Source organism: Sapajus apella, unplaced genomic scaffold (assembly GCF_009761245.1).
Source record: "Sapajus apella isolate SASKATOON/1434 unplaced genomic scaffold, GSC_monkey_1.0 scaffold20, whole genome shotgun sequence".
Classification (NCBI taxonomy): Eukaryota; Metazoa; Chordata; class Mammalia; order Primates; family Cebidae; genus Sapajus; species Sapajus apella.
The window spans coordinates 6,985,942-6,998,706 of record NW_022436960.1 but is presented as its reverse complement, the minus strand read 5'-3'; the positions used below and the strand labels follow the sequence as shown (position 1 = coordinate 6,998,706).

At 44.1% G+C, this 12,765-nt stretch overlaps 1 protein-coding gene across 3 annotated transcripts in view; it reads left to right on the top strand.

Annotated features, from left to right (window-relative positions):
• Nucleotides 1-12,765, top strand: part of AK7 (adenylate kinase 7) — a 90,252-nt gene that overhangs the window by 53,976 nt on the left and 23,511 nt on the right. For all 3 annotated transcript variants that reach the window (XM_032287482.1, XM_032287484.1, XM_032287481.1), the window contains 2 exons: nucleotides 998-1,126; nucleotides 2,669-2,807. In XM_032287482.1, coding sequence (XP_032143373.1) covers nucleotides 998-1,126; nucleotides 2,669-2,807 — 268 coding nt within the window. The remainder of the gene's footprint in view (nucleotides 1-997; nucleotides 1,127-2,668; nucleotides 2,808-12,765) is intronic.

Below are 12,765 nucleotides of genomic sequence, written 5' to 3'. Positions count from 1 at the left end.
ATGGCTAAATTGAGCTAATTAAGATCTGTGTTAACTCACACCCTTATCATTTTTTATGGTGAAAGATAGATATTCTTGTCTCCATAGTATAGATGAGGAAACTATGGCTCAGAGAGATGAAGCAAATTTTTATTTTGTTTTACTTTATTTTTTGAGACAGAGTCTCACTCTGTTACCCAGGCTGGAGTGCAGTGGTGTGATTTTGGCTCACTGCAACCTCCACCTCCTGGGATCAAGCAATTCTTGTGCCTCAGCCTCCCGAGCAGTACCTGAGATTACAGGCATGAACTACCACACCCGGCTAATTTTTGTAACTTTAGTAGAGACGGGGTTTCACCATTTGGGCCAGGCTGAGCTGTTCCTGACACATCTTCTTATGTGGTCCTATTTCCCAGCCTTAGATCAGCCCATGTAGGTGGTGCTTATTGAATACCTACTGAATGAATGGACACGAAACAGAACATTAACTGTCTGACCAGAGAGCAGACACTTTCAGGATGACATGGCAGCCACCATGGTGGTGGCGGCAGGGTTAGAGGCAGTGACTCTGGAGTCTCCACAGAAGACTGAGAGTTAGCCTGCAGGGTCCAGAGACTTTGTTTTAAAAGGGCACTCCTGGCCAGGTATGGTGGCTCATGCCTGTAATCCCAGCACTTTGGGAAGCCGAGACAGGGAGATTACTTGAGGCCAGGAGTTTAAGACCAGCCTGGCCAACATGGTGAAACCCTGTCTCTACAAAAGATACAAAAATTAGCTGGGCATGGTGATGCGCACATGTAGTCTCAGCTACTTGGGAGACTGAGTTAGAGAATCACTTGAACCTGGAAGGCGGAGGTTGAGGTTGCAGTAAGCGAGATTGTGCCACTGCACTCCAGACTGAGCAACAGAGTGAGACTCTGTCTCAAAAAAAAAGCACTCCTCTGAAATAAAAAGCCACTCTGTCTAGCTACAGATCATTCAGAGCTTGCTGTATGTTCCTTACTCTCTCCTCTTTCAGCCAATCAAGATCTGCATTCTCGGTCCCCCCGCCGTGGGAAAATCCAGCATTGCTGAAGAATTGTCCAAGTACTACAAACTGCATCACATCCAACTGAAGGATGTCATCTCCGAAGCCATAGCAAAACTGGTAACACTTTTAACTACTTTTCTGGGCATTTTAATTAATTACTTTATCATTCTTGGGGTGAAAAAATGTATATTAGAATTAGCCAGCCAGATGCAGTTTAGATGATCTCAATTTTGTTGGCAATATCCAAGGCATCTTAATCAGTAGCCAAGGGATCGTCTGCCTTCTCTTCCCCCTCAGGCCCGAGCATAGTGTTGACCTTGGCTGCATCAGCATCAGAGGGCTTTTTCACAGCCTGCTGGGTGTGGCACTTGCTGGCTTTGGCATCCGAAATGAACACCAGTGTGTGTTTGTCTCCTGTCTTCTTCATGGCCAACTCAGGGGTCGGGGAAGTTAGTTGATGATGGCAGAGTGGTCCCACTAGTTTCTCCTGAGGACACTCTTCAGAGGATGTCCTGGGACACTGGAGGGTGGATGACGTGTAGCTCTTCTTTTCTTTGTGGCTGTGGACACCTTTCAGCACTGCCATCTTAAGCTTCAAAGCTTTTGCTTCGGCTTTGGCTTGGGGAAGAACAGGAGCCTCCTTCATTACCTTTAGCACCATCTTGTAAAATGGCTTCTTTTTGAGACAGAGTCTGCTCTATTGCCTAGACTGGAGTGCAGTGGTACTATCACATCTCACTGCAACCTCCGCTTCCCGGGTTCAAGCAATTCTCCTGCCTCAGCCTCCCGAATAGCTGGGATTATGGGCGTGTGCCACCATGCCTGGCTAATTTTTGTATTTTTAGTAGAGATGGGGTTTCACAATGTTGGCCATGCTGGTCTTGAACTCCTGAGCTTAGGTGATCCGCCTGCCTCGGCCTCCCAAAGTGCTGGGATTACAAGCATGAGCCACCATGTCCTTCCTGAAATGGCTTCTAACTACTTTATTGGGAATTTTAACATTTTAGAAATGCTTTTCTTAGTTTTGTAATAAACAAGCAACTAATTTTATATGTCAGTAAACAAGAGATTTGTTACCAGTTATGAAAGCACAAAACTCTACAGGGCTTTTCTCTGAGATGGAAGCAGTTTCCATGGGTTGCCCTTGAAATTTAGTCTGCCTCTAGCTGTGGTTCAAAGTATATCTTGTGTTCTCTCTGTTGCCTGGAACATTTTTGGGTTTTTTATTCTTGTTGTATGTTTCTCAGGGTATCATCAGACTATTTATTTATAAACTGCTTATTATCATTTTATTGGAAATGGCAGATACTGAGGAAGTTTTCATCAATGATTATTAACAGACTTGATTTCTACATGTGGTTCCTTCAAGTAAGATACAATCCAATATTGCAGAATAATGCATTAGAAAAGTGTTGACTCCAGCAGTTCTGGCATTAGCACAAAAATACACTATTCTCTTAAATATAGTGTAAGAAAAACCTCAAGGCTCTCACGTGTCTTTTTGGATATGCACATCCTGCAAAATTTTGCATGAGAGCTGTCATAGGGTACATGCCCTATTTGGGTCCCAGGCTTTTTCCGGGATTACCTGCCAGCTGATTTGTGAGTAGCAAATCAATGCAGGGCATCGTCCAATGTGAATATCCCTGTGGCATGCAGGAGGCGATTGTTGCACCTAAGGATGTAGGGGATGTAGGGGAAGGAGAAGAAGAAGGCGAAGAGGAAGAGGAAGAGGAGAATGTGGAAGATGCACAGGAGCTCCTAGATGGCATCAAGGAGAGCATGGAGCAGAATGCAGGTAATGCACATGCAGCAGATAGCCATGCTGCTCTTGCAAACAGTGGCTATTTTTTAAAATCTGGTGATAAAGACTGTTTACAAAAAGGAAAAAAAAAAGACTATTTATTATTATTAAGAGTAAAGTACAGGCAGATACCATGACTCATGCCTGTAATCCCAGCACTTTGGAAGTCCGAGGTGGGAGGTTCATTTGAGCCCAGGAGTTTGAGACCAGCCTGAGCACCATGGTGAAACCCCATCTCTACAAAAAAAAAAAAAAATATATATGTATTGCCAGGGGCAATGGCTCATGCCTGTAATCCCAGCACTTTGGGAGGCCAAGGCAGGGGGATCACCTGAGATCAGGAGCTCCAGACCAGCCTAGCCAACATGGTGAAACCCGGTCTCCACTAAAAATACAAAAAATTAGCTGGTCCTGATGGCACACACCTGTAGTCCCAGCCACTCAGGAGGCTGAGGGAGGAGAATTGCTTGAAACTGGAAGGCAGAAGTTGCAGTGAGCCAAGATTGCACCACTGTGCAGCAGCCTGGGCAACAAGAGCAAAACTCTGTCTCAAAAAAAAAAAAAAAAAATTTGCTAGGCATGGTGGCATGTGCCTATAGTCCCAGCTATTTGGAGGATGAGGCAGGAGGATCACTTGAGCCTGGGAGGCCAAAGCTGCAGTAAGCCATGATTGTGCCACTGCACTCCAGCCTGGGTGACAGAGTGAGATCCTGTCTCAAAAGAAAGAAAGAAAAAAGTAAAGTACAGAAATTATAACAAAAAAATTCATCCACAATCTCATTGTTAACATTTTGGTGATGACCTGATGGTAGGATGGGAAAGAACTTCCTAACTTGAAAAGAAAAAAATCGGCCAGGTACAAGGGCTCACACCTATAATCCCAGCGCTTTGGGAGGCCAAAGCAGGCAGAGACAGAAGTTTGACACCAGCCTGGCCAACATGGTGAAACCCATCTCTACAAAAAATACAAAAATTAGCCAGACATGGCGTGTGCCTGTAATCCCAGCTACTTGGGAGGCTGAGACAGCAGAATCGCTTGAACCAGGAGGTGGAGGTTGCAGTGAGCCGAGATCGTGCCACTGCACTCCAGCCTGGGTGACAAAGAGAAACTCTGTCTCAAAAAAAGAAAAAAGAAAAGAAAAAAATCACACGTGTGTTCATAAATCACTGGAACCCAGGAAGCAATGGTTGCAGTGAGCCGAGATCACACCATTGCACTCCAGCCTGGGTGGCAGAGTGAAACTATCTCAAAAATACATAAATAAATATAAACTTTGTCAGTTAAAAAGACAACCAGTCAGTTGGTTGTCCTTTTAATTGGACAAGCCAAGAAAAAGGATTGCCACTGACATAATAAATCAATATCCTTAATATATAAAATGTTCAGGCAAATTGATGACAGTTATGAAATCCTTAAAAAAAATGGATGAATGTAATGGACCAATAAGTAATGCGGAAAGATGTATAAATAAATGGAAAATTTTTCTTACTCATCTAGTAATTAATTGTAACCAGTTTGTTGAACAAAGTAATCACAGTAAGGTGTCGCTTTGAACTCAAACTGGATTCATTGTTTCCCTTGGATAGAATTTCAGGCTGGTTCCATTGCAACTCTTAGAGAGTGAGTGAGGAGGCCCTTTGTTTATTCCTACTTTAGGAAATCTGTTCCTATCAAATAATTACAAACTGGGTTTTGAACTGAGAGGTCTCTAAGGGACCTTACTACTCGCAGGAAAGCAGTCAGTAGCAGTTATTAGAAAACTAAGACCATTTCATGTTTACACTTGGACAGCTGAGATCCTCCGTCAATCTGGCTATTGCAGGATTGCTTCTGCCTCATCTAACGCTGCTTCTCCGCTTGCCATCTTCTCAACCACTTTTATAGTCTCTCCTCTTCCTTCCTCCTCCCCTCTTACTGGTGGCCATTTCAGATCCTCCAGGGATCAAGGACAGGGGAGAAGGACAGAGAAGGATGTGGCCAGCTTGGATGTAAGTTGGCACTGGGTGACAGATGGCATGCTCACTGCTCCTTCCTCATCTCTCGGGGGCTCTTGAGATGCCTCATGGGGCATGGCTCTTGACTGCCTCATGGCCATCACTGATCTTCTGGCGCTCCACTCCTTTGCCCCAGAGGCTGTCTTCTTTCAAGCTACTCACCTCCACCTGGGTTGGGGACCTGTTTCCCTCTTCTAATTTCATCCAATTCCCTACCAGGTGTCCACGTCGCTCACGTTCCACTCAGAGAGCCCACAACTGTCTGGGGCTATTTGCCGGTGGCCAGCTTGAGGAGAGTTTGCTCTGGTCCCTGGTACCTGGTTCCTTATGTCTGTCACTGCCCACTTCCATCAAGATCTCTAGTCCCCCACCACTTTCCTTGAAGGCCAGGTTAGTCCCGAACCTCTTCTCCTTCTTCTCCTGGCCAGACCAATCTGGTTTTCTGGGATGGAGGAGGTGGTTTTGCATGCAAACACCAAGTGTCCACTGAAAGCAGAGTCTTGGTTTCTGCTTTGTTGTTAGCTGCACCAGAAGGAAATGGAATCTAGAATTTTAGCGAGATTTCCCAGAGGGAAAGGAGTACACAGATGAATCCTTGGGGATATAACATTGCCTGTGCCTCCCCATAAGACCTTTGGGGATCACTGTTTTGCCTTTAGGGAGTCTAAAAGAGTGGAGTTGGGCACAGTGGCTCATGCCATATTCCCAATACTTTGAGAGGCCAAGGTGGGAAGATTGCTTGACGCCAGCCTGGGCAATATAGCAAGACCCTCCATCTCTACAAAAAAAAGTCTAACAGAGTCCTGATGCTCACCTTCTGGGTGAGGTGGAAAAAAAAAGCAAGATAAAACGCTCCATTGTGAGGCCATCTGTGGAAGGAATTCTGTCAACGCCACATTGAGGGGTGGGGGACTGGAAGTTTTAGGAATCCACAGTGCACATGGCCATGTATAAGTAAAGCTTACAGCTGGGGTATAAGGCTAGAAACGGGGTGGCAGGAGCAAGGAACTATGCCACCCCCTAAGGAGAGACAAGAATGTCTGATAATCAGGATAACAGGACTTGGCAAACATTGAACTTTATTTATTTATTTACTTATTTTTGAGATGGAGTCTCATACTGTTACTCAGTCTGGAGTACAGTGGTACAATCTCAGCTCACTGCAACCTCCTCCTCCCGGCTGCAAGCAATTCTTGGCCTTCCGAGAGTAGCTGGGATTATAGGCATGCACCACCACACCTGGCTACTTTTTTGTATTTTTAGTAGAGATGGGGTTTCACCATGTTGGCCAGGCTGGTCTCGAACTCCTGGCCTCAAGTGATCTGCTTGCCTTGGTCTCCCAAAGTGCTGGGATTACAGGCATGAGGCACTGTGCTGGCCGAACATTATTTATTAACAGACTTATATAATTGGTCTTTGCAAGGGCCCAAAAATCTTATCCAAGGGCTTAACATAACAGATGGTGTGAAGTACCAGCTGAGCTCTTTTCATGCTTGGGGAGATGAACAAGAACTAGAGCAGAGACAGTGCCCAGCTGAAAACAGTCACTGGGGCCCCCAGGCTCTAGAAGGGCCTGTCCTCACTCTCTGTTCTTCCCCCAGGTGTGAGAGGCCAAAAAGGTTCAGCAGCCTCTGGCAAGAGAGATGTAAGAAGGGCCCTAGGAGGGGTCAAAGGAAGTGGTCTTGTGGGGAAGATAAGTCTTTTTTTTTTGAGAGTCCTGCCCTGTCACCTAGGCTGGAGTGCATTGGCATGATTTCGGCTCACTGCAACCTCCACCTCCCAAGTTCAAGCCATTCTCCTGCCTTAGTCTTGCAAGTAGCTGGGATTACAGGCACCCACCACCACACCTGGCTAATTTTTTGTATCTTTAGTAGAGATGGATTTTCACCATGTTGGCAAGGCTGGTCTCCAATTCCTGACCCCTCATGATCTGCCCGCCTCAGCCTCCCAAAGTGCTGAGATTACAGGCATGAGCCACCTTGTCCAGCAAAGCTAACTTAAGTCTTTAGAACAGCTCCTCTCCCGCATGTGACTCCCCCATCCCCACCACTTCCCACAAGATTGGAATCATTTAATTCCTTTTAAGTGTAGGAAGGTAAGTTCTTCTTTCTCAAGTGTATTCAAAAATCCCTCCTATCTATATTTACCTGAAATGAAAACATGGACCTTGGCCATGTTTGAACAAAACAAAACCTTTGAACCCATGGCACTGACGTTAGCTCGCTTTTCCCTCACAAGCCTGCATTTGTTATCACATGATTCTAATGATTCTAGCAAAACTAGTTTCCCAGTCCCACAGTGAGGCCCCTCTGTGTCCTAACTCCATTCCCATCGGCCCCTGATGGAGCAGCAAAATAAGGGCTTTGTTACACCATGAGTGGGCTAATTACAGATTTTGTGCTCACTTTATATATTTCAAAAGCATTGTGAAATTACTGGATCTAGTTGGTAGGATTCCTGGTGATCATTGGACTAGTCTTTCCATTTTTCTGTGAGTTTGAAAATAAAAAGGGGAAGAAAAGCCTGTAAATGTCCAAACATGTTAGTATCTCTACATGGGTCATTGTAAAATCTTGGCTTGCAGCTATCTATTTTTTTTTTAAAACAAAGTGCATATTATTACTGTAAAGGCAAAGTCTCTTAAAACAGTTAACCATGGCACCAAAGTCTAGTCAGAACCATTACCCATGAATTAACGTTGCGTTCTTTTCTGTCATTGAGACTCACTGTTTCCCACACCATCTTCCACAAGACTCTACTAAACAAGAGGATGAAGAATGCACTTGAAAGTCACCAAGCATGGCTTGACCACTTGCTTAGATCCTGACTTAAGACCAATCACTTCCTCTCTCTGAACCTGTTTCATCCTGTGTTTTAAAAATAATAATAATAAAGGCCGGGCGCGGTGGCTCAAGCCTGTAATCCCAGCACTGTGGGAGGCCGAGGCAGGTGGATCACAAGGTCAAGAGATCGAGACCATCCTGGTCAACATGGTGAAACCCCGTCTCTACTAAAAATACAAAACATTAGCTGGGCATGGTGGTGCGTGCCTGTAATCCCAGCTACTCAGGAGGCTGAGGCAGGAGAATTGCCTGAACCCAGGAGGCGGAGGTTGCGGTGAGCCGAGATCGCGCCATTGCACTCCAGCCTGGGCAACAAGAGCGAAACTCCGTCTCAAAAAAAAAAAAAAAATAATAATAATAATAATAAGAGAAAAGAGAGGAAAAGATAGAATAAATCCACCAGCTTGGAGGATTAAATGAGGGAAACATAGTGATAACCAAGAGAACATGAATGAAATTGCTCTGTAAACTCTAAAAACTTATACAAAGTACAGTATCACTAATACCAGGGAAGGGTAGGAATCACCCCTGAACAGTCTGAGCCTGTGGAAGCCTGGACATGGCTGGGTGACAGTCACTGAGAATCTGAGTCCTGGAGCAGTGTTACCAGAAAGGGGGTCTCATCCTAGATCCCAAGGGCAGGTTCTTAGATCTCACCCAGGAAAAAATTGAGGGTGAGCCGCAGAGTATAGTGAAGTTAAGAGAGTCTGTTAGAGACTACTCTGTTACAGAGCAGGGTGTCCTCAGAAAACAAGAGAAGGAACACCCCACAGTGAGAAGAGGTAGTTTATTGAAAGCTACTGCATCACAGAGTAGGGCTTCTTCAGAAAGCAAGAGGGGGAAGGCCGTACTTTAAACATAGTGCCTGCTTGTATAGGTTGTTAAGAAAGTGTACTTGGCCAGGTGCAGTGGCTCACATCTATAATCCCAACACTTTGGGAGGCCAAGGCGGAGGAATGCTTGAGCCAAGAAATTCGAGACCAGCCTAGGCAACATAGCAAGACCCCATCTCTACAAAAATACAAAAAAAAAAAAAAAAAAAAAAAAAAAATAGCCAGGCATGGTGGTGTATGCCTGTAGTTCCAGCTACTTGGGCGTGGATGCAGGAGACTGGTGTGAACCCTTGAGCCTGGGAGGCCAAGGCTATAGTGAGCCGAGATTGCACCACTGCACTCCAGCTTGGTGGAGTGAGACAATAGTGTACTTTATTGTAAAGGCTTATGATCAACTTGTAACAGGATATTAGTATTGTTTCTTATGTCACTTAAGAACATAAGTATGTTATGTTACTATTGATTTCAGTGAGAATTTATAAGTGAACTTTTATCTTTAAAGTGAAACCTATTCTTAAACTAAGAATGCTTTTTGTTCTCCAAATATCAGGACATTTCCATAAGTTCTGGGTCTTTAGTTAGTTAGCATCATTAACTTGGTCCCTCAACCAGAAACATCTTGTGACCGAAAGTGCTCAACCCCCTGGGAATGTCACCCAGCAGGTTTGGCTTTATCTGGCCTTTATTCAAGATGGAGTCACTCCGGTTAGAACAACGGTTATTCATGCCCAAGTCTCCAGACCCACTAAGGACATATCTAGCTTGGCAAGCCACTTAGTATGGATCCAACTGTACGCTAGAAATATTTTGTCAGGGGGCTGGGCGCGGTGGCTCACGCCTGTAATCCCAGCACTTTGGGAGGCTGAGGCGGGTGGATCACGAGGTCAAGAGATCGAGACTATCCTGGTCAACATGGTGAAACCCCGTTTCTACTAAAAATACAAAACATTAGCTGGGCATGGTGGTGCGTGCCTGTAATCCCAGCTACTCAGGAGGCTGAGGCAGGAGAATTGCCTGAACCCAGGAGGCGGAGGTTGCGGTGAGCCGAGATCGCGCCATTGCACTCCAGCCTGGGTAACAAGAGCGAGACTCCGTCTCAGAAAAAAAAAAAAAAAAAAAGAAATATTTTGTCAGTTTTATTTTACCTTAATATACATGTATACAGGCAGTAATTGAATGGCTATTACACAACCATTCAGTGAGTTTACCTGCTTTCAAGAATAATGCATGTAGTCACAAATGAGAGGCAGAAACACAGTATTAAAGACCTAAAAATACAGACATCCTATAAATAAGTGTCCACATTACTTCTGGAATTCCATACAGATAAATAAGATAAAAATTACATTACTTTGTCAAAGTAAAGGAAACTCATGTTTGTTTTTGTTTGTTTTTATCAATACACTAAAAGTAGAATAATGCCAAAGGGCTTTGATGAAGCTTGTCAGAGTTCAGACTATTTTATGTAAAAGGATTAGAGTAAATGGATTAAACTGGTGAATGGTTTATCCAAGTATTCTAGTAGGTGAATAAAAGAAATCAACTAATGTGAACATAGGTAGGAACGATTCCTGGAGGGATTCTTTTTTTGCCGGGAGGAGGTTAGGGTTTTGCTCTGTCACCCAGGTTGGAGTGGTGCAATTATAGCTCACTGCAGCCCCCATCTCCAGGACTCAAACAATCCACCCACTTCAGCCTCCCAAGTAACCACCATGACTGGCTAATTTTTTTTTTTTTTAAGTGGAGACGAGGTCTCCCTGTGTTGCCTAGGCTAATCTTGAGCTTCTGAGCTTAAGCCATCCTCTTGCCTCACCCTCCCAAAGTGCTGGGATTACAGGCATGAGCACCTGGCCCCTTCCTGGAGGAATATTAACTGCCTATATTCTTCATGACTAGCTATTTGGTGAACTGTCAGGGTTAACATGAAAAACACACAGCTGGAGAGAGTTGCCCATTTTCCTAATAGAAAACAAACCTCATTTTTCACTAACGTCATGTAGAAACTCCATACCATTAATAAGCCTTTAGGCTGGGTGCAGTGGCGCACGCCTATAATCCCAGCACTTTGGGAGGCCGAGGCGGGTGGATCACGAGGTCAAGAGATTGAGACCATCCTGGCCAACAGGGTGAAACCCCACGACTAGTAAAAATACAAAATTAGCTGGGTGTGATGGCCTGTGCCTGTAGTCCCAGCTACTTGGGAGATTGAGTCAGGAGAAGCGCTTGAACCCGGAATGTGGAGGTTGCAGTGCATGGAGGTTGCATTGAGCCAAGGTCGCTCCACTGCACTCCAGCCTGGCAACACAGCAGACTCCATCTCAAAAAAAAAAAAAAAGTCTTTAGATCACCAACTTTGTTTTGGCCCTATTAAAATGCTGGAGAGTATTTCTTGGTTTATGGCATTTTTTTTCCCTAATACTGCCCAAATAAACCTATAACAAACCTAAAGTCACAGGCAGCAATGGACATTCTGCATACGCAATGAAAAATGCAACCAAAAGCAAACACCCAGCAAATCAAAATGTTACTGAGGAAATCTGTAAGTGTAGATGAATATGGAAAAAAAAAAAAAAGGAAAGGTTCACATGAACACAGGTTTTTTGTTTGTTTGTTTTTGAGATGGAGTCTTGCTCTGTCACCCAGACTGGAGTGTAGTGGCGCGATCTCGATTCACTGTAACCTCCACCTCCCGGGTTCACACTGTTCTCCTGCCTCAGCCTCCTGAGTAGCTGGGATTACAGGCCCGCGCCACCATGCCTGGCTAATTTTTGTATTTTTTTTTTTAGTAGAGATGGGGTTTCACCATGTTGGTCAGGCTGGTCTCAAACTCCTGACCTCGTGATCCATCCACCCTGGCCTCCCAAAGTGCTGGGATTACAGGCATGAGCCACTGCACCCGGCCAATGAACACAAGTTTTGACCATTTAAAAGTTCACTAGAGATTACGTGAGAATTTTGAAAAGTGTATATGTATAATCTAGTAAAATATTTTAAATAAGTTCATTGTGCCTCATTTTTAAATGGAAAAATCCAATACACAGTTCTTTTACTAAATTAGAGCAATATGGAAGATTTTAGAATATTAATGTGTTCATATTACATTAAATTGAAGTTTCCAAAATTTCTTCCAAGATCCATCTTTTGTTTCTTCTTAAGGTATTTCTTCTTCAGCTGCTTACAGATACATTACCTGATTTAGACAAATTTGTCCAAATATCAAGCTGCCTAGATGAGATGTGGATTTCTAAACTTTTGTATCTCAGCAAACACATGGAATTTTACACATTGCCTGGTGAACTGAGTGAAGCGCCACTCATTTTGTTTCATTTCTAATTATCCTTAAGAATAACCGTATGGATAATTCTAGTTCTGAGGTACATTTATTTACTAAGTTCCAACTGGTAGCCAAGTGGAACACTTTTGCTTCTTCTTCAACAAAGGAAAAGGAAAGTCAGATACTGTGGTTTATGCCCGTAATCCCAGCAGTTTGGGAGGCCGAGGCAGGAAGATCACTTGAGCCCAGGAGTTTGATACCAGCCCGTGCAGCATAGCGAGTCCTTGTCTCTACAAAAAACGAAACAAAACAAAACAAAACAAAAACAAATTAGCTGGGCAGGTGGTGCATGCCTGTATCTCAGCTACTTGAGAAGCCAAGGCAGTAGGATTACCTGCAGTGAGCCGAGATCCTGACACTGCACTCCACCCTTGAGTGACAGGAGTGAGACCTTGTTTCAAAAAAGGGGAAGGGTAATCTCTCCCATGAGGCAGATTTCCTACAGATACAGAGTTTTTGGACTGTCTTTCCTTTTTGAAATCACTGTTTCAAAAAGGTTTGTTTGGTCATCATAAGTTAAGACAGTAGTTTCCTGGGGATGAGGGGACAGAACCGAAGCTGTAATCCCAAATGTACCACCTCACATTCCCACCACTGCTCAGGAGAGAAGCTCTCTATTTTTAAACATGTTTTAGTAATTATTGAATATGTGTTAATATGAATATTTTAAATATTACTGATATTTGAAGGATACACTTAATTTTTTTTTTTAGAAAAAGCAGGATGACATTTTTAAAAGCTATGTAGAGGCCTAGCACACCTATAATCCCAGCACTTTGGGAGGCCGAGACAGGGAGATCACGAGGTCAAGAGATCAAAGTCATTCCTGGCCAACATGGTGAAACCCCATCTCTACTAAAAATACAAAAATTAGCCAGGCATGGTGGCACACGCCCATAATCCCAGCTATTCGGGAGGCTGAGGCAGGAGAATTGCTTGAACCCGGG